At 38.1% G+C, this 19278-nt stretch overlaps 6 protein-coding genes across 6 annotated transcripts; 2 read left to right on the top strand and 4 right to left on the bottom strand.

Moving 5' to 3' along the window:
- Positions 1-418: 418 nt before the first annotated feature.
- On the bottom strand, positions 419-4504 carry LOC112461853. Its single transcript, XM_025027261.1, has one exon. It carries the CDS (start codon positions 3974-3976, stop codon positions 419-421), a length of 3558 nt encoding a protein of 1185 aa, XP_024883029.1. The 5' UTR covers positions 3977-4504.
- Positions 4505-11462: 6958 nt separating this feature from the next.
- LOC112461854 lies at positions 11463-12343 on the top strand. The gene is made up of 4 exons (XM_025027262.1): positions 11463-11755; positions 11825-11990; positions 12062-12141; positions 12336-12343. Exons 1-4 carry the CDS (start codon positions 11524-11526, stop codon positions 12341-12343), a joined length of 486 nt encoding a protein of 161 aa, XP_024883030.1. The 5' UTR covers positions 11463-11523.
- On the top strand, positions 12328-13713 carry LOC112461876. The gene is made up of 2 exons (XM_025027284.1): positions 12328-12711; positions 13272-13713. Exons 1-2 carry the CDS (start codon positions 12364-12366, stop codon positions 13356-13358), a joined length of 435 nt encoding a protein of 144 aa, XP_024883052.1. The 5' UTR covers positions 12328-12363; the 3' UTR covers positions 13359-13713.
- Positions 13714-13731: 18 nt separating this feature from the next.
- Positions 13732-14731, bottom strand: LOC112461877 (protein ALP1-like). Its single transcript, XM_025027285.1, has 2 exons — positions 14053-14731; positions 13732-13964 (listed from the first exon to the last, which is right to left on the bottom strand). The coding sequence occupies exons 1-2, from the start codon at positions 14446-14448 to the stop codon at positions 13959-13961; spliced, it is 402 nt and encodes a 133-aa protein (XP_024883053.1). The 5' UTR covers positions 14449-14731; the 3' UTR covers positions 13732-13958.
- On the bottom strand, positions 14643-16671 carry LOC112461855. Its single transcript, XM_025027263.1, has 4 exons — positions 16454-16671; positions 15999-16312; positions 15685-15695; positions 14643-14695 (listed from the first exon to the last, which is right to left on the bottom strand). Exons 2-4 carry the CDS (start codon positions 16307-16309, stop codon positions 14643-14645), a joined length of 375 nt encoding a protein of 124 aa, XP_024883031.1. The 5' UTR covers positions 16310-16312; positions 16454-16671.
- A 688-nt stretch (positions 16672-17359) lies between these two features.
- On the bottom strand, positions 17360-18421 carry LOC112461856 (vicilin-like seed storage protein At2g18540). The gene is made up of 2 exons (XM_025027265.1): positions 18083-18421; positions 17360-17728 (listed from the first exon to the last, which is right to left on the bottom strand). Exons 1-2 carry the CDS (start codon positions 18419-18421, stop codon positions 17360-17362), a joined length of 708 nt encoding a protein of 235 aa, XP_024883033.1.
- Between the last annotated feature and the right edge of the window lie 857 nt (positions 18422-19278).

The raw sequence follows: 19278 nt of genomic DNA on the forward strand, positions 1-19278 counted from the left end.
AATATAATATATATATATAATTAAGGCAAATGTGGATACACGCTGAGCAACACGATATTTATTTGTACTGTTTAAAAAGATATTTAATATATAACTCGCATTGCTTTTAGTCACATACAATCACTATAACCTCAACAAACATTCTAAATTATAGTATGCCAAGAGAAACAAAAAACTTTAGGCGTATATCTCACGAAAATAATAGAAAATAATATTTCAATGAGAATTCAATAAAAATTCAAACATTATTCTATTAAAAAAAAACAAGTACTAATAATTTCACTTTAACATATAAAGGTACATTTATAATTCAATCATCAATTATATGATAAAGCGTTAATATCATCATAGTAAAATATTATCACGAAAAATACGTACATAAAAACAATAAAATTATTTGTTCGTTTCTTCACTTCATTTAATCATCAACAGTTTTTAAGTCCGTTTCGTTTAAATGATCGTATAAAATGGTAACAGTAGGCTCCTCCATTTCTCGGAATTTTTCAACGAGTCGATCATATCTTGCCAGGTGTTTCGTCTGGATTGTCGACGGTAACATTGTCACAGCCATAAAACAGGAATCCGTATTACCAGCTTCAATGAGGTCTTCTATGACACTAAACTTGACTTCTTCCAAGTCGGTATGTTTATATACGCATCTTAGGAAGTCTTCGAGAACCTTGGCCATAAACGGAACTAATAGTGACGAAAAGACATCACTTAATTCGTGCAACTGTTGACCGAGTCTCAGGCCAAGGGAAGTCTTGGTTAATGTGCATTCTTGCAACTTCTTCGCGTACACCAACAGCAAATAAGACCTCGCGTCCTGTCTAGGTGATAAGACAGATAAAAATATCGTTTGCATATTATCGATGATCTCTGAGTTAACAGGCTTATTGAAACAAGACTTATCAACATAGCTGACAATAAAATCGTCTATAAATAAACGCACAGCACTGTTGATCGGATAGAAGCGTAATTTATTAGGATGCGGCACGTCCCAATAAGTTGTCACTGCTTTGTTGAAGACATCGGCAAATACTTTGATACGTGCGGTATTTTTATCCCCATTGTCTGGTAAAATGTACGATATTGTGAAGCGTCTCGCTGCCTCGGATACATTAGTATTGATGTGGAATAAAAATCTTCGAAGTATATTCTCGGTAAATTCTTCGGGTAGCAGGTTGAAAACGGATGCAGTGAGCGTCGCCAAGCAATTGGCGATGTATTTGTTTGTCTTTTGGTCATCCAGTCCCAGTTCTTGAAGATCACCTATCGTTTTGAGCCACAGCTCGAGGTATTTCAAGATGTATTCATTGGGAATCTCAGGAAATAACTTTATTTCCGAAAGCAAAAGTTCGTCCTGGAGACTTAACGTCGACATAGCTTGACAATATAGGGACCCAGTTTCGGGACTTGGCTTCGTAAGGAAGAAATTCTGGAGCGCTTTGAACAGAACTTGTCGTACTGAATGATGGTTCTCAATCGCCCATGTTTTCTGGAGAAAATCTGAGAGTTCACTCACGGAAGCTACTAAGCACATCAGCCTGACCCCATGTTTTCGCGTGCTCACGCGCATACTCATTAACTTTTGCACGATTGACATCACTTTTGGCAAAGCAGTCCGTTTACATACGTTCGTTAGTGTCATCAGAGCTGTTGATAAGTAATCCCCTTCACACAATCTAACTACAAGATTGAGAGGTACTGGCGTATTAGAAAGTCTCACGCTCAATGGTAAATTTTGCACGATCTTGTAATTACTAGTATCCACCGTTGTTTCCGTAGGTATAAAAGAATCGATTATTTTTGTCACCACATCACCGTGAAGTAGAATGGCCAGAATAACTACGCTGGATGATATTTCATCTGCATTTTTATCATAGATATAATTCATGCACTGATCAACAAATTTAGTAGGTAAGTCTTTGTACCAACGCGTGGCCTTGACGTGTTGTACACTTTTGATATGGCAGTTCTTCATGCATTCGGCTAAGTATTTTTCCCAATTGTCCAGTATATTTTGTAAATCTCGATTCAATAAAGCGAGCGCTGCGCCTGACGTTACATTCACGATATCTTCAGGAAACCAACTACGGTACAGTTCCGGTTCTTTTTTCTGCAATGTGTCTTCTACATCTCGCGTATCTTTATCGGAACGTATCGCTTCGAGAATAGCATCCATAAGCCAAGAATAATCTCTAATTGTCATTTCTTCTATATTGATGCACGATTTTTTACATCTATCGTTGAAATCATATATTGATGCAACGTAGCTGCAAAAGTTGTATCTTTTTACATCAAGATCTTTGATAGATTTTTTTTGAAGGACATTTGCAAAAGTTACGAGGCATTGTCTCTCATATTGTGGATATTCTTTTAATATGTTGAAGTTTACGTCCCATTGGTTTTCTTCTACAAGCATGTTAATCGACTCCTCAATTGGCATGTTGTGTATAAGTTTGAAATGTATTATAGCTGCGAGTAAATCGTCCGGTCCAAATTTATTTTTTATATAAAACAATCGGACAATGTCAAGTACAAGAGAGATCTGCTTCTCGCTTAAATAAGGTACATCGTATATTTGCAAGAGCTCATCAAACACTCGTTTGAATAGCCAAGAGGGCCAAGAGTTTTCGTTTTTATGTCTATTCAAGAAATACGTCAAGGTATTGCACAACGCATCGTCATCCTCGTTAATCTTACAAACGTAAATCATTTGTAAAATCAAACCATGTAGTCTGTGTGATTCATTTGGAGTTTTATTTATTCTCTCCTTAAGAACCGGTATAGCTTCGTTAACAGATAAATAACAAATCCAAGCTTTTTTGTAATCCATCGTATCTTCAATATCTTCATCATTCTCCTCTAATAATAACTTCTGTTTCTCGATGTTGATCCTAGCCTGTTTGATCCGTTCCTCTGCAGGTAATAATTGTAATAAGTCGGGCGTCACGTTTTTCCTCTCGTCGAGAAGATCAGCGTGATATTTACTTTTATAGGATTTACTGAGTAAATCGTATTTTTTATCACGTGGGTAATGCTTCAAGTAATCAAGAACGCTATCCGTATCAAAGGAAAAAATTTCTGCGGGCAACAAACCTGGAAATATATTTTCCATTAAATCCTCCTTGATCTTCTTAGGTGGTAAGATTCGGATGTACAAAAGCGGTTTCTTTATCAGATGTTGCTGAGCTTTTTTTAGAAATATCTCGGCACACGTCTTACTCAAAACAATATTCGGCAGATCGGTTTCGTGTATCTCGCACAGTTCCACGAAAGCGTCGAGTCGCTTCTTTATTAATTTAGGTAGGAAAGACTTGTATCTATCGATGCCGATCGCGAAAGGAGTGCGCTTAGTCGCGTTTAATTCACGGGGTTTTAATAATTTGAGAAAACCCACTATCAAATCCGGATTATTGCGGAATATCTTTTTAACAATGTCTACGGGCAGCACGAGTTCCTTTTCTACGATCGTTTTATAAACGAAAGCCTCGTCGCAAGCCACGATCAACGGGCAAGCGGTTTGAATACCGTAAATAGATGATACTGCTGTAAACATTTGTTGCGCGAAAATTGGATTCTTACCGGTTAATCGACGCGCAAGCGTAAGCACAATACGCGTTCTTGTGTTCACGGAAACGTAAGGGAACAGACGTTCGCAGAAATACGAGACATCGACGATCTTCTTGTAGCTGCTGTCGAAGAACCAGGAGGCCTTGAAAGCCCGATTTATTATTGTCCAATCTTCACATTTGAGCGCCAACGTTATATCCTCGTGCCTCTTCTTTCTGACAGCAGTTTCCACACGCAGTATAGGTAGCAATTCCGGTTGAAGTTGCTCAAGATCTTCGCTGGTCTGGTGTAAAGTCAATCTTCCGATCCAACTCCATTTCTCACCAGCGGTATCACCCGGTATCTTTTGGATCGCCTGTAGATAAGGCATCTGTAAGTCGCGAGGTATCTCGTAGTCCATCGTGACGTTTAAGATAAACGGACGAACGAAACGAAAATCTTCATTTTTTTCCTCATGCGTTATCCGGTGAAATTGTCACCGTATACCGTCTTGAGCGAATTCAAGCAACGATCTTGTTTATCTCGTTCAATCATCCGAAAGTCGAAAGTGATGTGAGATCAATGTTCAGTCGAACTCCTTGAAGAATTTTTCTGTGGAGAACGCAACACAGTTAGTGGGAATGACTCGAAATATTCGCCGTTCCCAAATACACGATGCGCGAAACAGGAACAAGGCGAAGTGCGTGAACGGAACAGAAAACGGAAGGCCGCTTTTCGCCAGCTTCACGAAGGCAGTTTTGCCGTCAGCCGAAAAATACGGTGCGCATTTCGATACTGTCTGCACGTAACTAATCGCAAACGTCACCCGCACGCACTTGACTGATTATCGTTCGTTACCTCTATATGTTCCAATCGGCGAGATTTAAGTTGAGTCTTGTCAAATTCCAACCAATTGCACAATGTTTCGTAAAGGTCTCCTCTGCGAACTTCGCACCGCGGCGCGGCCCGTGTTACCTCCAATTTGCTTACTCCGAACGGATGATTCACGAAGCAATCAATTAGCAGTGTGCTCGAATTCGTCAAAGGACCGTACTCAGCCGTACTGTACCCTGTACAACGGTGAAGAAGCAACCAGAAGCGATAATCTCCTTGTGACCTTAAAGCCCCCGCACAATAAAAACTATAAGGAACAGGAAACAGATATTAGCGATTAAGACTAAAGAATCAGAAATAAAACTGGATGCACAATAAAAAACAGGCAACAGAAACAGGAAATAACACGGGAAATAGATTTTTAACCTATCGGAAGCCGTGTATCAATTAATGTTACAACCTTCATTCCTGTGATTTTTTAATTAGTCCTAGTCGCTAATATTTGTTCCTTATATTTTTCATTGTGCGGGGGCCCTTATGAGAGACGCATGCGCCTGCTGTATCAACATGTGCGGCGTGTGGTCCGAAATGTCCGCATCGCGTTAAAAGCAGTGATGCATCGTCCTCAGAAATGTACTGTGAAAATTAGTTGCCCCAGTGTTGGGCGCCCGGTAAAAAATTTTTCATATAAAAACTTATATATATATCGTTATTTTTTTTTACTACCTCCCCGTGCCGGGAGTGGGTAATTTGCGCGCCTGCTGCCTTCCTTGGATGTGGTAGCCGTTTCTCAGGCTCCCTCTCCGGAATCGAACTCTGATTCCCCGTTACTCGTTACAACCATGGTAGGTGCAGAACCTACCATCGACAGTTGATAAGGCAGACATTTGAAAGATGCGTCGCCGGTGCTAAGACCGTGCGATCAGCACAAAGTTATTCAGAGTCACCAAATGAAACGGTGGACGCACGGAAACCGCGCGCCACCGATTGGTTTTGATCTAATAAAAGCGTCCCTTCCATCACTGGTCGGGACTCTGTTTTGCACGTATTCAAATTCGGTCGGCTATATTAAATCCGCCATTTTGAATTTTGAAAATCTGAAGTCTTATTCGTGATCAGCGACCCCGAATACCCCCGAGTGACAAATTTCAGCTTGAGCAAAAAACTTTTTACGAATTCGGTCCGCCATATTAAATCCGCCATTTTGAATTTTGAAAATCAGATTTCGGATTCATAATCAGTGACTCCAAAAACCCCCAAATAACAAGTTTCAATCAAATCCGCCCGTTTGAAAAATTTTGTATATGTCCGCTATTTGGGGTCCGCCATTTTGAATTTTAAAAATTTGATGTCAAATTTGTATTTAACGACCCAAAAAACCCTCTAGTAAAAATTTTCAAGCGTATTCGGTTACTTTTTTTTATTTTTTTGTTAATTGTATACAGTTAATTGTATATTTTTGTTTTTTTACATTAATTGATTCATATTGTTTGCAAAAATAAAAAGTAAGAAATTTGAATTATAAATACTTAACAAAATATTATGTCACAATACTGTAACTTTCAAGCCTTATAACTCGAAAAGTACTTAATGAAAAAATACTTAATTATAGTGTTTTGGAAAGCTCTCGACATAAGCTATAAGAATATGCAATAAAAAATAAGGAGTTTTATTTAAGAAATTGAAGGTGTCCTTGACCAGTTCTTAACGATGCCACCCAAGGTCAAATCAATGACACCATCTTATGTTCCTTTCAAAATCATACAATTTTTGTCTGGAACGTTTTTCTCTAAAATGCTTAGTTTTTTAAAAAAAGGGGTGGGCTCAGACACCCGGTATATTCAAAAACATGATTTTAGAGGTCTTTGAGCGTTATCTTCTTATACGGAAGCATTTTTCGACCCATGTTTATAGGAAACTTTTTGTTCCAAATTAAATTTCTTATAAAATCTCACAGTCTGGCTGAAACGTTCAGGGATACCCTGTATATTTTTTGTGACACAAGACATGATTGCAACCTAGCATGATTTTAAATAATTAATATTATACAAATGTATATATTTTTTCACACGTGCAAATAAATTTGAAACATTTACGATGAATTATGTGAACGAGTGAATTACGTATAGGTACATACATGTCTGTTCTCGAAAAACGGAATTGTATTTGTGGACACATATTTGAGCTTGTTCGCACTCTCGACGTTCGATTATTGAACACGTATTTAAATACGAAACAAGCTCTCTCCCTCGTTCACGATCGTTCACGATCGCGACAAGCAAAGTGAGAACGCCAAACGCGCGATCGTTTTCTTCAATCACTCAATTGATTATTAATTCCAGCGTTTAACGAGAGGTTCAAGCTATTCATTGAAGTGCCTTTTCCCGCGCGATTTACTCATCCGAAGTAGAAATCGAAACGGAGGCATTGTAAAATTCCACTCGAAAAAATAAGTAATTCACCGAATCACTCAAGTTGGAATGACTTTTCATTCATATGGAGTGAATTCTTTTACTTTCTTCGACTCTGTGTCGTAAGAAATTTATGATTAGAAATCATCGTATTGCAATTCAAAAAACAGATTCTTAAAGCTGAAACTTTGCTCTATTAAACGGTATAATTGCCAAATTTTTTTAAATAACATAGATATGATATAAATTGATGAAAATAATGTAAAAATTAGAGATTTTTATCTTTTTCATTCTGACCCAGAAAACAATTATACAGAAAAACAACGCAGACACGTAGAAACATTAAAAAAAAAAAGATTTTGGAAGGAAAACTTCAAGCTTTCACATTAAAAAGTTGAAAATTTTTGCAGATTTTTTTTGCAAGTGACAGGCTTACAAAGTCAGAGAAAAATTTTCTATTTTGTCCAGCTAGTAGTTTTCTATATGCAAAAGTTACCAAACTTACAGAAACTAAAAAATAATAGTAACCTTTCGAAAGTAGAGGTTTTAAGCTTGAAATTTAAATTTTATTTATTTTTAACAGAGTTACAGCTGCTTGAATTTTGCCTATTTTTAAAGATAAATTTAGTGTTCCTTCAATTTTTGTGAGAAATGTATAATTTACTTTTACTTAAATATTATTAATTTTTATGTATTTGTTGTTATTGTTAATTTTGTAAATAATTAAAAAATAAAAAATAAAAATGTTTTGCAGATCCTTGCTTAACACTACAAAATAGGTAATATCAGTACAAAATTATCTTTTTCAAAAAAGGTAAAAAAAAGTGCCAAGTACACGCAATGTATTTTGTAAATTCAAAAATCTAACCTAAGTGTCTAGGTAAGTGTCTAGGTAATCTAACCTTTATAGAAGAGTAAAAAGGCTCTGTTTGGAAATCCAATAATGTAGAAACGTGCAGGCTAAGTGAGAGCCGCGTTCGCCGTTCACGGTGCGAAGATTAATGACAATGGTATTTTTTTCCCTTTCTCATATATTTATTAAATATTGAACGTTTCGGTCCCGGATTGGACCATCTTCAGCATCTGAATACAAAGGGTACAATAATTATTTCGCATAAAAGATACAGAGGTTATTTCGTAACAGGATCGTAAGTCTTTTTTTATAAAAAATTTATAATTGTATTCAGATGCTGAAGATGGTCCAATCCGGGACCGAAACGTTCAATATTTAATAAATATATGAGAAAGGGAAAAAAATACCATTGTCATTAATCTTTGCACCGTGAACGGCGAACGGCTCTCACTTAGCCGCGTTTCTACATTATTGGTTAACCTTTAGAATAGAATAGATAAGATACTTTATTACCCCAAGGGGTCTAAAAGGGCGTTTTTTAGGGACGTACCCAACCTTGTACATCCAGTTTACAACAATTTACATACAATTAAAATACATATAATTTATTATAAACATATTCTTCTTCGATCCTTTTCGTTGTCTCGCCCTCCTTGATCCTCTTTCGTTGAGTTGTTGGCTTGTCCTTCTTCCTTTCTCATTATCCTCCCTCCTCCATCTCGTCTCCTTTCCTCTATTGCTTTCATCCATTCTTCTTCCTCTCCCTTTTCTCCTAGTAATCTCTCTGCCACATCCTGCCACCCCTCTCCTTCCCATTCCACCCATCTCGTACATTCCTCCCATACATGTTCCCATGTTTCCTCTTTTTTTCCACACATCCTGCATTTTTTGTCCTCCTCATTTTCCCAGTATAGTCCTTCCCTCACTTCGTTACCCAGTCTGAATCTTGCAATCCTGTTCCATCTTGCTTCCTCCCATCCCTTCATTAGATAGTCCGGGATCCCGTCCTTCCTTATGCTCTTATACCATCTATTGTACTTCGATCCTACGATCTTTTCCATCCTTTCTTGTCTCTCCTTATCTCTCTCCTTCTTTTCCAATTCCTCCTCCTCCAACTCCTCTCCTCCTTCCATTTCTACTCCGATCCCTTCCAAGTAATCTTTTCTCTCCTGCTCCCATCTCCCTATTACCTTTCCTCTCTTCCATCTCTCTTTCATTTCTTCCAAACACTTTCTCGCTATCTCTCCTCCTCTACCTTCTTCCAATTTTTTTTCAAATTTCCATGTTCTCTTGCTTGCTCTACTTCTCATCTTTTCTCTTTCTAGCTCGTCTCTGACCATATATCCCGGCGTCCTCCAATTTACTCCAAGTACCCATCTAAGATATCTCTCGTGAATACCTTCTACCTCCCTCCTCTCCTTCCATCCCCATACTTCTGCCCCGTATCCCATCACTGTCCATATCAGTGTGTCGTATAGCCAGATCCTTCTTTTGCAGTCCTTTTTCCACATCCTCTTCCCTATCCCCCATACTTCCCTCATTACTCTTGCTGCCTTCCTTCTTCTCTCTCTGATATGCGCCTCCTGCCCTCCATTCTCCTTCATCGTATACCCTAAATACTTGAATTCTTTAACCTCTTCTAATTTTTTTCCCTTCCACCTCCAGTCGTACTTCTTCTTCCTTCCTCCTCCCTTTCTGAATCTCATTACCTTTGACTTCTCTATACTCAGAGTTAACCCTTTTCTGTCTAGATATCCTTCTAACCTGCTTATCATCGATCTCATGTCCTGCTCCTCCTCTGCCAGCAGTGCAATATCATCTGCATACATTAGCGTGTATATTTTCTCGCTTCTTAATTTCACTCCTCCCCATCCGCCTTTTTTTATATGATCCTCTATATCTGCGATTAATAGGTTGAATAATATTGGGCTTAGTGGGCATCCCTGTCTCAGGCCTTTCGCCGTCCAAAATTGACCATCACTCTCTCCTCCTTTCCCTACTCTGCTCTTTGTTTCCCTCAATACTTCCTCTACTCTGTCTATCAGTCCTTGTCTCACTCCTCTTTCTCTCATTGCCTTTATTAATACTTTTTTGTCCACTGAGTCGAAGGCAGCCTTCAGATCCACAAAAAACACTGTCATCTTTCCTTTCTTTTTTCCTATTTGTCTGTTCACCAGGTAATTCAAAGCGAATATTTGATCCATCGTTCCCATTCCTTTCCTGAATCCCGTTTGATTATCGGGGATCAATTTCTTCGTTTTTACTTCTTCTCTTATTCTTTCCGCCAGTACCGCCGTGTAGATTTTGTACATCGAAGACATTATGGTTATTCCTCTATAGTCCTTCACCTCTCGCCCTTCTCCTTTTTTAACTAATGGGATTATCTCCCCTTCCTTCCATTGTTCCGGCCAGCCTTCACCTCTCCAGACACGTTTGCATACCTCCCATATCCATTTCACCATTTCTTCTCCTCCGTACTTCCATGCCTCGTTAGGTATCCCGTCATTGCCTATTGCTTTTCCCGTCTTTAGTTTCTTTATTACGTTTCTTATCTCTTCTAATCCTATCTCTTCTTCCTCCTGTCTGCTTCTGTCTCCCTCTCCTTTTACCACTCTGTTCTCCACTCCACCCATCAGATCCATGAAATACTCCTTCCACTCTTCCGGTTTTATCTCTTCATTCACCCTTCTTCTTCTCTTCCTTACTCTGCCTATCAACTCCCATACCTTTCCCTCCGTTTTCGCTTCTCCAATCTCTTTGATCATTCTTTCTTTCTCCTCCTTCTTTTTTCTATCACACATTTCCCTATATTCTTTCCTTCTTTCTCTGTATCTTTCTGCCTCTCCTTTCCCTTTTCTCCATTTCCTTAGTTCTTTCCTCACTTCCCTCTTGCTCTCCGTACATTCCTCGTCCCACCACTCTCTTTTGTTCTTGATAGTCATTCTTTCATTCTTGTCCTCGTTCTCCTCAATCACCCTTCTTATCTTCCTTGTTCTTTCCTCTATTTCCTCTTGCAGGTCTCTTTTTCCTTCAATCGCGCCTAACTTCTCCCTAAATTGCGTCTTTCCTTCCTCATTCCATACTTCCCTTCTTTTCATTTTTTCAGTTTCTCTTCTCCTTTGCCTTCTCTTTGAGCTTCCCCTCACCCATAGTATTAATGGATGATGGTCTGAATCTATCCTTTCTCCTACTTCCAGTCTTTCCACCTTTTCTCTAACCTCCTCGTCCCCTATTATGTAATCTATGACTGTCTCACCTCTTCCCCCTGTGTATGTATATTCTCCCTCCTCGTCCCCCTTTGTGCCTCCATTTAATATCATACATCCTCTCTCCTCGATAAACTCCAGTAACTTTCTGCCTTCTTTATTTATCTTCTTATCTTTAGACTTCCTCCCTCTTTCCTCTCTTCGCTCGATTTCCTCTTCCCATCCTCCTTCCTCTCCCGTTCTCGCGTTAAAGTCACCTCCTATTAAGCTGGTCACACACACTTTCCGTAGAACGTAACAGTAGGGTTTCGACCAATCGCGTTGCTCAATTCGGCCGTCTGTAACCGTAGAAGTAACAGTAACAGTAGTGATCGAAAATTCAGCTGGCCACACACACTTTCCGTGGAACGTAACAGTAGGGTTTCGACCAATCGCGTTGCTCGATTCGGCCGTCTGCAATCGTAGAAGTAACAGTAGCAGCAGTGGTCGAAAATTTCAACATGTTGGAATTCTACTGCTACGGTTTGATAGATGGCCAATCAGATTGCGAGGTTGTCTGACATCGTAGTTTGGCGCGATAAACGAATCATCCATAAACAAGCTGCATAACCACAAAAATTTGGGTAAATATCGGATTGGAATCTTGTGAAAATAAAATCGTGAAATGGATCACTCGTACGACAAAACATATTATACGGACCTTGAAGATTCACAAGATATGTATTCACAAGATATGGATGTGCCTGTGACCGAATTGAATATTGAATCCGATGCTACTTTTATCGACGTCGTGAGAGGTTATCCTCATATTTATGCAAAGAATTTAAAAGATTTTAAAGATAAAAATGTACGTGAACGGTCATGGGTGGAAATAGCATCTGTTATGAATTGTTCAGGTATGTGGAATTATACAGATTTGCAACTAAAATATATTTACAGAAATAAACACATGACATTATTTACAGTGGAAGATTGTCAGAAACGATGGATACGCTTGAGGGATAGATTTTCAAAAGAGCGGAGGTTACGGGATGCAGAAACAAGAAGCGGTAGTGGAAGTACTACAGGAAGAAAAGGATTTCCTTTATATGAAAATATGATGTTTCTTTCGGAACATATTCAGTCAAGAAAATAAGTAATGTAGCTAAAAAATATAACAAGCATTCTTGAAAGTATACTGTTTTTGAACCTCAATGTTTTAGAACCTATACAAACTTGCAGTCCGCTAATAAACGACAACCGGTGATCAATGCACATGCAGCGTTGTCTTGCAATTCATCAAGTGCTCGAACAATTCAAAATCCTCGATCTTCAATATCATTATCGTCTTCACTGTCACCATCAAACTCTGAAAGCAGGCCATTCTCTTCGGTATCATTAGCAAGCTCCCGAAATACCCCATCATCTCAAACATGTACTCGTCAACAATCATCAATTCCTCAAAATATTTCACTGTTAAGAAACTCTGACTTGCAGTCTGCTAATCAACAACAACCGGCGATCAATGCACACGCAGCGTTGTCTTGCATTTCGTCAAGTGCTCGAACAATCCAAAATCCTCGATCTTCAATATCACCTTCACTATCACCATCAAGCCCTGAAAACGTGCCATTCTCTTCGGTGTCAACAAGCTCCCGAAATACCCCATCACCTCAAACATGTATTCCGTCGAGAAATTCTGCATTGCTTCCAGCACATAGTAGCTCAACACAGCCTAGTTCTCACAATGTCACTATTCCCGCGACATCTCCACAATCTATTGTGCTTCCTGAGTTCTTATCTGACTTTGAAGGGCCAACAAATTATACAGAGGCGTCTTCACAAGAAAACATTTCGACACCTAAAAGAAGATGTAAGTAACATATTTTTAATGTACTATGGGAGCTTTCCAGCAAGAGATATAAGTTAACACAAATATCGTTCTATCTTTCTTTTTTGGCAATGAATAAAACAAAGATACTTGTGTTGTTTGCTGAAAAGCTCCCTATAACGACCTGGCGTTTTCTCAAACGCGGGCTAGCTCGTCAGATTCCGGAGTTCGAGAGGTAGGGCCAGAGGCAATAACACGATAATTTAGATTAATGTTTAATCTTAATTTATTACAAACTAATATATTTACAATGATAGTGAATTAATAAACGTATTTCCAAGAACGTATTAATAACCGTATGCACAAAGCGTGAAATACTACATGTATGTACAAACGTGGATCTACTTTACGTGGTTCAACGACGAGCACGGTGGACGCTAAGCCGGATGTCGAATAGAATCGGAAGTTCGGCCGAGCGGCATCCGGCTAGTGTTGGCCGGAAAACGATGCTTTATAGGGGTGCATCGTTACAGTACTCTGGCTGTGATTAATATATTTAATATTTTTCATAGTTTAACAATTTTCGATTTTGTATATTATAGCAGAGAATATACAACAACAGAATGATTCTTTTGACGGATGGATTAACAAGAAAAAACGCACTGACAATATTGAAACAAATTTTTTGAAAGTATCGTCGGAATTAAGTTCATATCTCAAAACAAAAAACATGCAACAATATAATACAACATCAAATGCAAGCGATGTGGAATCATTTGGAAAATGGATTTCTTGTGAATTGGGAAAATTGCCTGAAATGGATAAAAAACAAAAAATGGAAAAAATTACACATATTATATTCAGTTAATAAGTTTATGTACGTATTATGAGATTTATGAGTTAATAAAACAAATTATATTTAGTTATTAATAAGTTTTTATGTACGTTGATTAAGATTTGGTTAGCAACCAGCAAACATTTAATATTATATAAAATATATAATATATGATAACATATGATTATAAAAATGTATACGTTTATATATAAAATATATATGATTATTAAATACTTTATATGAACATTTGTATTATCTGTTTAGTCTCTGTTTGTCCCTCTTCTAATATAGTCATACTGCCATGGAATCTTTCCTGCTTGGGTTACAAAGTAATCTGCTAAAATGTCACGTTGCTCCATTGCGTTTCTGCTCGCTCGATGTGCACCAGTAGGTTGTAAACGTTGTGATTGCATCTGTTCATTCCTCCAAGTTCCTTCAATTACTTGACCGTTTTCTAATTCTGAATCAACAAAGAGTGGTGGACAGTATAATCGTTTTTCCGGCGTATGCTTTTCATCCTGTGTCTTTAAAAAATTATGGAGACATACAGTACTTATTACTATCTTATCAACGGCGTTTAAATCCAAACAAATTGGTCGACGATAAACTCTCCAACGTGCAGAAAGTATTCCGAATGCGTTCTCTATCGTTCTTCTAGCACGAGATAATCTATAATTAAATATTTGCTTTTTTTCTTCCAATCTTCGTCCAGCGTAGGGCCTCATAAAATTTTTCATCAGTGGAAAAGCTTGATCACCGATGAAAAAATATGGCGTTGATTGATTACTGCCAGGAAGTTGTATCTGCCCTTGTGGCACGTTCAATGTTTCATATTTAACTGCTTGGCCTATTTCAGATGAAGCAAATATGCTCCCGTCGCTAATACTGCCATTAGTACCAACGTCAATAAGAGTAAATTTATAATTAGAATCGCAAGCAGCCATTAGGACAATGCTGAAACTTTTTTTATAGTTAAAGTAGACGCTTCCAGAATTTGGCGGAGCTTGAATGTGTACGTGTTTTCCATCGAACGATCCAACGCAATTCGGAATATTCCAATCTTTAAGAAAATCTGCAGCAATTTGTTCCCATTTTTCTGACGTTGGAGGGACTACATATAGTGGGGCCAATACTTTGCTTAATACGGTACAAGTGTGCTTAATGACCGAAGATACTGTTGACTCTCCGATTCTATATGCAAAAGCGATCGAAAGCAGTTGATCACCAGTAGCCACCCAGCAAACGCAAAAGGATTAAAAGATATTAAAATTTTTTAATACCTTTGAATCCCTTTTTTGGCGGAATTAGATGAAATTAGATGGGATTCGAAATGAGATGGTCCAATCCCATGGAATCCAAAAAAGAAATTTTCATTTCCATCCAATCCTATAGAATCCGTAAAGGTTATGGAATTGCATGGCATTAGATGGTTTAGGAAACGTCTCGCGCCTCCGTTGGGCGACCAAGCGCCGGTGAGCTTTTGTGTATGCCTAAGGGCATTACACGCACTACTGCCGACTGGCAATTAGCCCGAAAATGAGATTTGTAAGATCTGTCAGGTCCCGTAGGGGGTCCCTTTACATAGCGGTCGAGACGAAACTTTGAACTCGAGAAGATGCCCCGGCGATGCGACGCCTAGCGGCGTCGACGCGAACTGCCGGTAATGCAGATACCGCGCGGGCGTGTACTATTGGTGGCGCGTACCGCCACAGAGTTCAACACGGACACTTTTCAATCTCTATCCTGGCATTTAATGGTATTCATTTTATTGTCAGAATAGACGGAATTCAATGGAATTCAATACGGAAATTTTTAATTCCTAGTTTGGCATTCAATGGTATTCATTTCGTTAACGGAATCAATGATATTCAATGGAATTCATCACGAAACTTTCCAATCCCTAACCTGGCATTCAGTGGTATTCATTTCGTTAACGGAATCAATGGTATTCAATGGAATTCATCACGAAACTTTTTAATCCTTAACCTGGCATTCAGTGGTATAATATTTTTGTGTCGGAATTGAATGGGATTCAAAAAAAACAAATTCTTTTCAAAATAAGGAATTCCATGATATTGAAACTATTTCAATCCCTTTTTTGGACAGAATGGAATTCGGAAAGTCCTTAATTGAATTCCTGGCAATCCCGTTTTAATTCTTTTCAATCTTTTTTCGTTTGCTGGGCAGATATCTGTAATTATGACAAACATTCAGTTTAGCCTGACATCGTGTAAGTATTTTGATCAACTAAAAAGAAATAATACACATACTCCATATTTAGTTTGTTTGTAGTACTTGTACATACAAACTAAGCAAACTAAAGCATTGGAGCTAACACTCTACACCTTTAGTTTCAGTTCTTTTGTATATTGAACCTACCCTACAGAATAGTGCACAGTATATACTTATTCTAGTACTCTGTGCAAATAGCATAAACAAACCTATTGTCTATGCAATTTTAAAATACGTAAGTGATTGAATACATATGACTAACCTCAAAGTCAAAGACAGTCGTTGTTCTGGGCACAAAGCTCTCCAATTATTTTTCCTTAAAAATGGTTCAACCAATTCCAACAATAAATAAAAGACGTTAACGCTCATTCTAGTATATCGAAAAAACATTTCCGTGTCATCTTTTAGTTCTTGAAATAGAGCATTAAAATCTCCTTGCTGATTACGGTTCTTATTAATATTCCTAACCCACCATCTCCGATTAACCCAACGCTTAGAATAATTTCTTCTTCTGCGTGACAAAATGTATGCAGCCATCCAATGATAAATATAAAACAGTTCTATGTCGTCCATATTCTGAAAGAAAATAACAAATTCTATTTAACCTTTCCTTTGCTTAAAGATGAAATATTTCAGTTATTCAGTTTGTTTCTTTATTATTCCTATTATATCAATTTATAATAGAATATTATATTTAATGCATAAATTTGTACTCACCCAATGATGTAATGAAAAATTTATTCTACGACAATTGATAAATTTACTCTCATTTCTCAAATATTTCGCTGACAATTCACTTCTATAACCTATACTGCAGCGTCCGCAGCAAATAAAGTCAAGTCTGCCACGGTCAGTCACGGTTATCGTAGCGACGCTGCGTTACGAACGTTGTGTGTCTTGCAGAGTCGTACGTGTTCCTACTGTTACGTTCTACGGAAAGTGTGTGTGACCAGCTTTATGGTCCTTACTCCTTTTTCCCCCTCCTCCGTCCTTTCCTTCAGACCTAGTTTCTCGTCTATATTGTTGTTTACATAGATTCCTATTATTCTCCATACTTCCTCTCCTATTCTTATCTTACCTTCGATTTTTCCTTCTTCCTCCGTCTCCCTTCTTTCCTTTATCTCTTCTATGCTTTTCCTTATTCCTAGCAACATGCCTCCGCACGCTCTGCCTTTCTTGTTCCTCCTGGCTGCTATCTGTACTCTCCATCTATATTCTCTCGGTAGCTTCTCCTTCACCTTCTCCCATCCTTTCTCATCAGTCCAAGTCTCCATCATCACAATCACATCCCATTCTTTTATCCCTTCCCAGAAGTCCTTATCCTTGTTTGATAAACCAGCTACGTTCCAAAAGGCCACTTTCCACGTCTCTTCACTCTCCCCGTCGTTTCTTTCCTCTTCTCCTATATATCTTTTCTCTTGTCCCTCGACTTCCCTTATTCCGTTTCCTCTAATATTTTCCTCATCTACCTCCTTTATACTTTCTTCGTCCTTTCTGGTTTCTTCTGGTGTGTTCCGCCTTTCTTCTATCTCCTTGGACCTTTCCTGTCTTCTTTCTTGTATCTCTTCCCTCCTTCTCTCGTTCATCATGCTTAACCCTTCTTTATCCTTCTTCTTTTCTTTCTTATCTGCGAAAGTGATCCCTTTCTTCTAGCGCTTCTTTGTTTTCGTTCCATCTCCATTCCTTATTATCCTCCCATATTTTTTGGTAACCGACCGTTACCCATTTTCCTGCCTCCCTTTTTTTCCTTGCTATCTTTCTTAACTCTTTCTGTATCTGCTTTTCTTCTTTAGTAAGGTCGTCATTCAGAAAACAGCCATACTTCTTTCCTAGCTCTTTCTTTCTCATCATTATCTCTCGTTTGTTATCCCAATTTCTACATCTCAATACTTTCATCTTAAATTCTCCATGTCCAATTTCTTGTACTTCCTCGACGGCCATTTTCGATCTATTTATTTCTTCTATCAACTTCTCGGTTTTTTCTTTTCTTTCCTTTTTATTTCCTGTTTTCTTTTCTCTTACAATTATGTTTACTCTCCTCCTTCTTCTTTCTGCCATCTCCATATTTCTTTCTATCTCTTTCATTTTCCTTATTATCTCCCCTCCCTCACTCATTGACATGTTTACTTCTATCTTCTCCGCCTTCTCCTCTAAATTCTTAATTCTTCCTTCCAGGGTCTTTCTTTGATTTTCCCATATCTCCTCGCTTCTCCTCAATTCCTCCCTCAGTCCCTTAATTTTGTTTTTTATTTCCTTTTTATCTCTTTTCCTTTCTTTCTCTTGTTCCTCCTTATCTTTCTTTCTTTCTCCCTCTTGTTCCTCCATTTTCTTCAAAATTTCTTTAACCTTCTCCAGTAATTCTTCCGTCGCCATATTTTCTTTTCCCTGCTTTTCTTTTTTGATTTTGGGCGGCGGTGATCTGTTGACCCTTCTTTGTGCGTTAAATTCTTTTAGAATTTCTTCCTCCGCATTCGCTGCTTCCTCCACCTCTTCTTCCCTCTTCCTTTTCTCACTCTTCTGAAAGAATTCCTTGACCGATCCTGTACTGTCCGTTCTTCTTAATTTGGCTAACTCCTCCGCCTTCGTTGGTCTGCCTCTCGCTTTCTTCTCGCCTTCGCCTTCCCCCTTCTTTCCTTTATCTCCCTGTTGTGCACTTTCTGATTCTATTTCCTTCTCTTTATCCATCCGCTGTTCTTGATTTGCCTATCCCTCTTTCTTTTTTGTATCCTATGGCTGCGTGCACGTCCTACTATTCCTTCTATATCCGAGCTTCATCCCTTCTATGACTGAGCTAGTCTATGCCCGCTTTCGCGCCTCTTTCCTACGTTCTGTCGCCTCTCTATGTTACTTACCGTCTATGCCTCAACTGTCACTTCGTTCCAGCCACTTTCTTCACTTTTCACCTTTTAACCGATCTCGTCCCCGCTTAACTCTTTCTCCTCCGCCGTCTTACACCTCCATCCCTTGCCGTCCCGCTACTCTCACTCTCTCCCACCCTTTCTGTATCGCACTTTTCTATCACTTTATCTCCGCTCTGTTCACACCTGTCACCTTCTATGTTCCGGAACCGGAAGTCCCATTATTGGTTAACCTTTATATCTTTTTCACAAAATTATATTATCTAACTTAAGTCAAGTGACATGTATTTAAAAAAAAAAAGATCTTAATTTCTTTTTAAGATCTAAAATCTTTAATTTTTTCTTCACAATACTTAACTTAACTCAAATCATATGTATCTAACCTGTGGTAGCTTTATATATATATTTTTCACAAAATTACATTACCTAACTTAACTCAAGTGACATGTATTTAAAAAAAAAATGTGAAATCTTTATTTTCTTCTTCACAAAATTATATTACCTAACTTAACTCAAGTGACATGTATTTCAAAAAAAAATGTAAAAATCTTTAAATTAAATTGCGCCAATTGTAAAGAGAATACGTATATTGCTTTGAAAGATAATTGTTATGCAACTACTTTAAAGAAATAAAACTCAAGTAGTATCTTCGTATTCCTATTCAAGGGTCTTCCTATTTTAACT

Source organism: Temnothorax curvispinosus, unplaced genomic scaffold, assembly GCF_003070985.1.
Source record: "Temnothorax curvispinosus isolate PA1 unplaced genomic scaffold, ASM307098v1 QBEX01011856.1, whole genome shotgun sequence".
NCBI classification, from domain to species: Eukaryota; Metazoa; Arthropoda; class Insecta; order Hymenoptera; family Formicidae; genus Temnothorax; species Temnothorax curvispinosus.

Coding starts and splice junctions, on each gene's coding strand:
- LOC112461856 (XM_025027265.1), bottom strand. CDS start 18,421: ATGGATAAAGAGAAGGAAATAGAATCAGAAAGTGCACAACAGGGAGAT. Junction 17,729..18,082: donor CGGAAGAATTACTGGAGAAG/GTTAAAGAAATT, acceptor GGAAATAAAAAG/GAAAGAAAAGAAAAAACCGA.
- LOC112461877 (XM_025027285.1), bottom strand. CDS start 14,448: ATGGCTGCTTGCGATTCTAATTATAAATTTACTCTTATTGACGTTGGT.
- LOC112461876 (XM_025027284.1), top strand. CDS start 12,364: ATGCACACGCAGCGTTGTCTTGCATTTCGTCAAGTGCTCGAACAATCC. Junction 12,712..13,271: donor TTCGACACCTAAAAGAAGAT/GTAAGTAACATA, acceptor TGTATATTATAG/CAGAGAATATACAACAACAG.
- LOC112461853 (XM_025027261.1), bottom strand. CDS start 3,976: ATGGACTACGAGATACCTCGCGACTTACAGATGCCTTATCTACAGGCG.
- LOC112461854 (XM_025027262.1), top strand. CDS start 11,524: ATGGATCACTCGTACGACAAAACATATTATACGGACCTTGAAGATTCA. Junction 11,756..11,824: donor ATCTGTTATGAATTGTTCAG/GTATGTGGAATT, acceptor CATTATTTACAG/TGGAAGATTGTCAGAAACGA. Junction 11,991..12,061: donor GAACATATTCAGTCAAGAAA/ATAAGTAATGTA, acceptor TCAATGTTTTAG/AACCTATACAAACTTGCAGT.
- LOC112461855 (XM_025027263.1), bottom strand. CDS start 16,309: ATGGACGACATAGAACTGTTTTATATTTATCATTGGATGGCTGCATAC.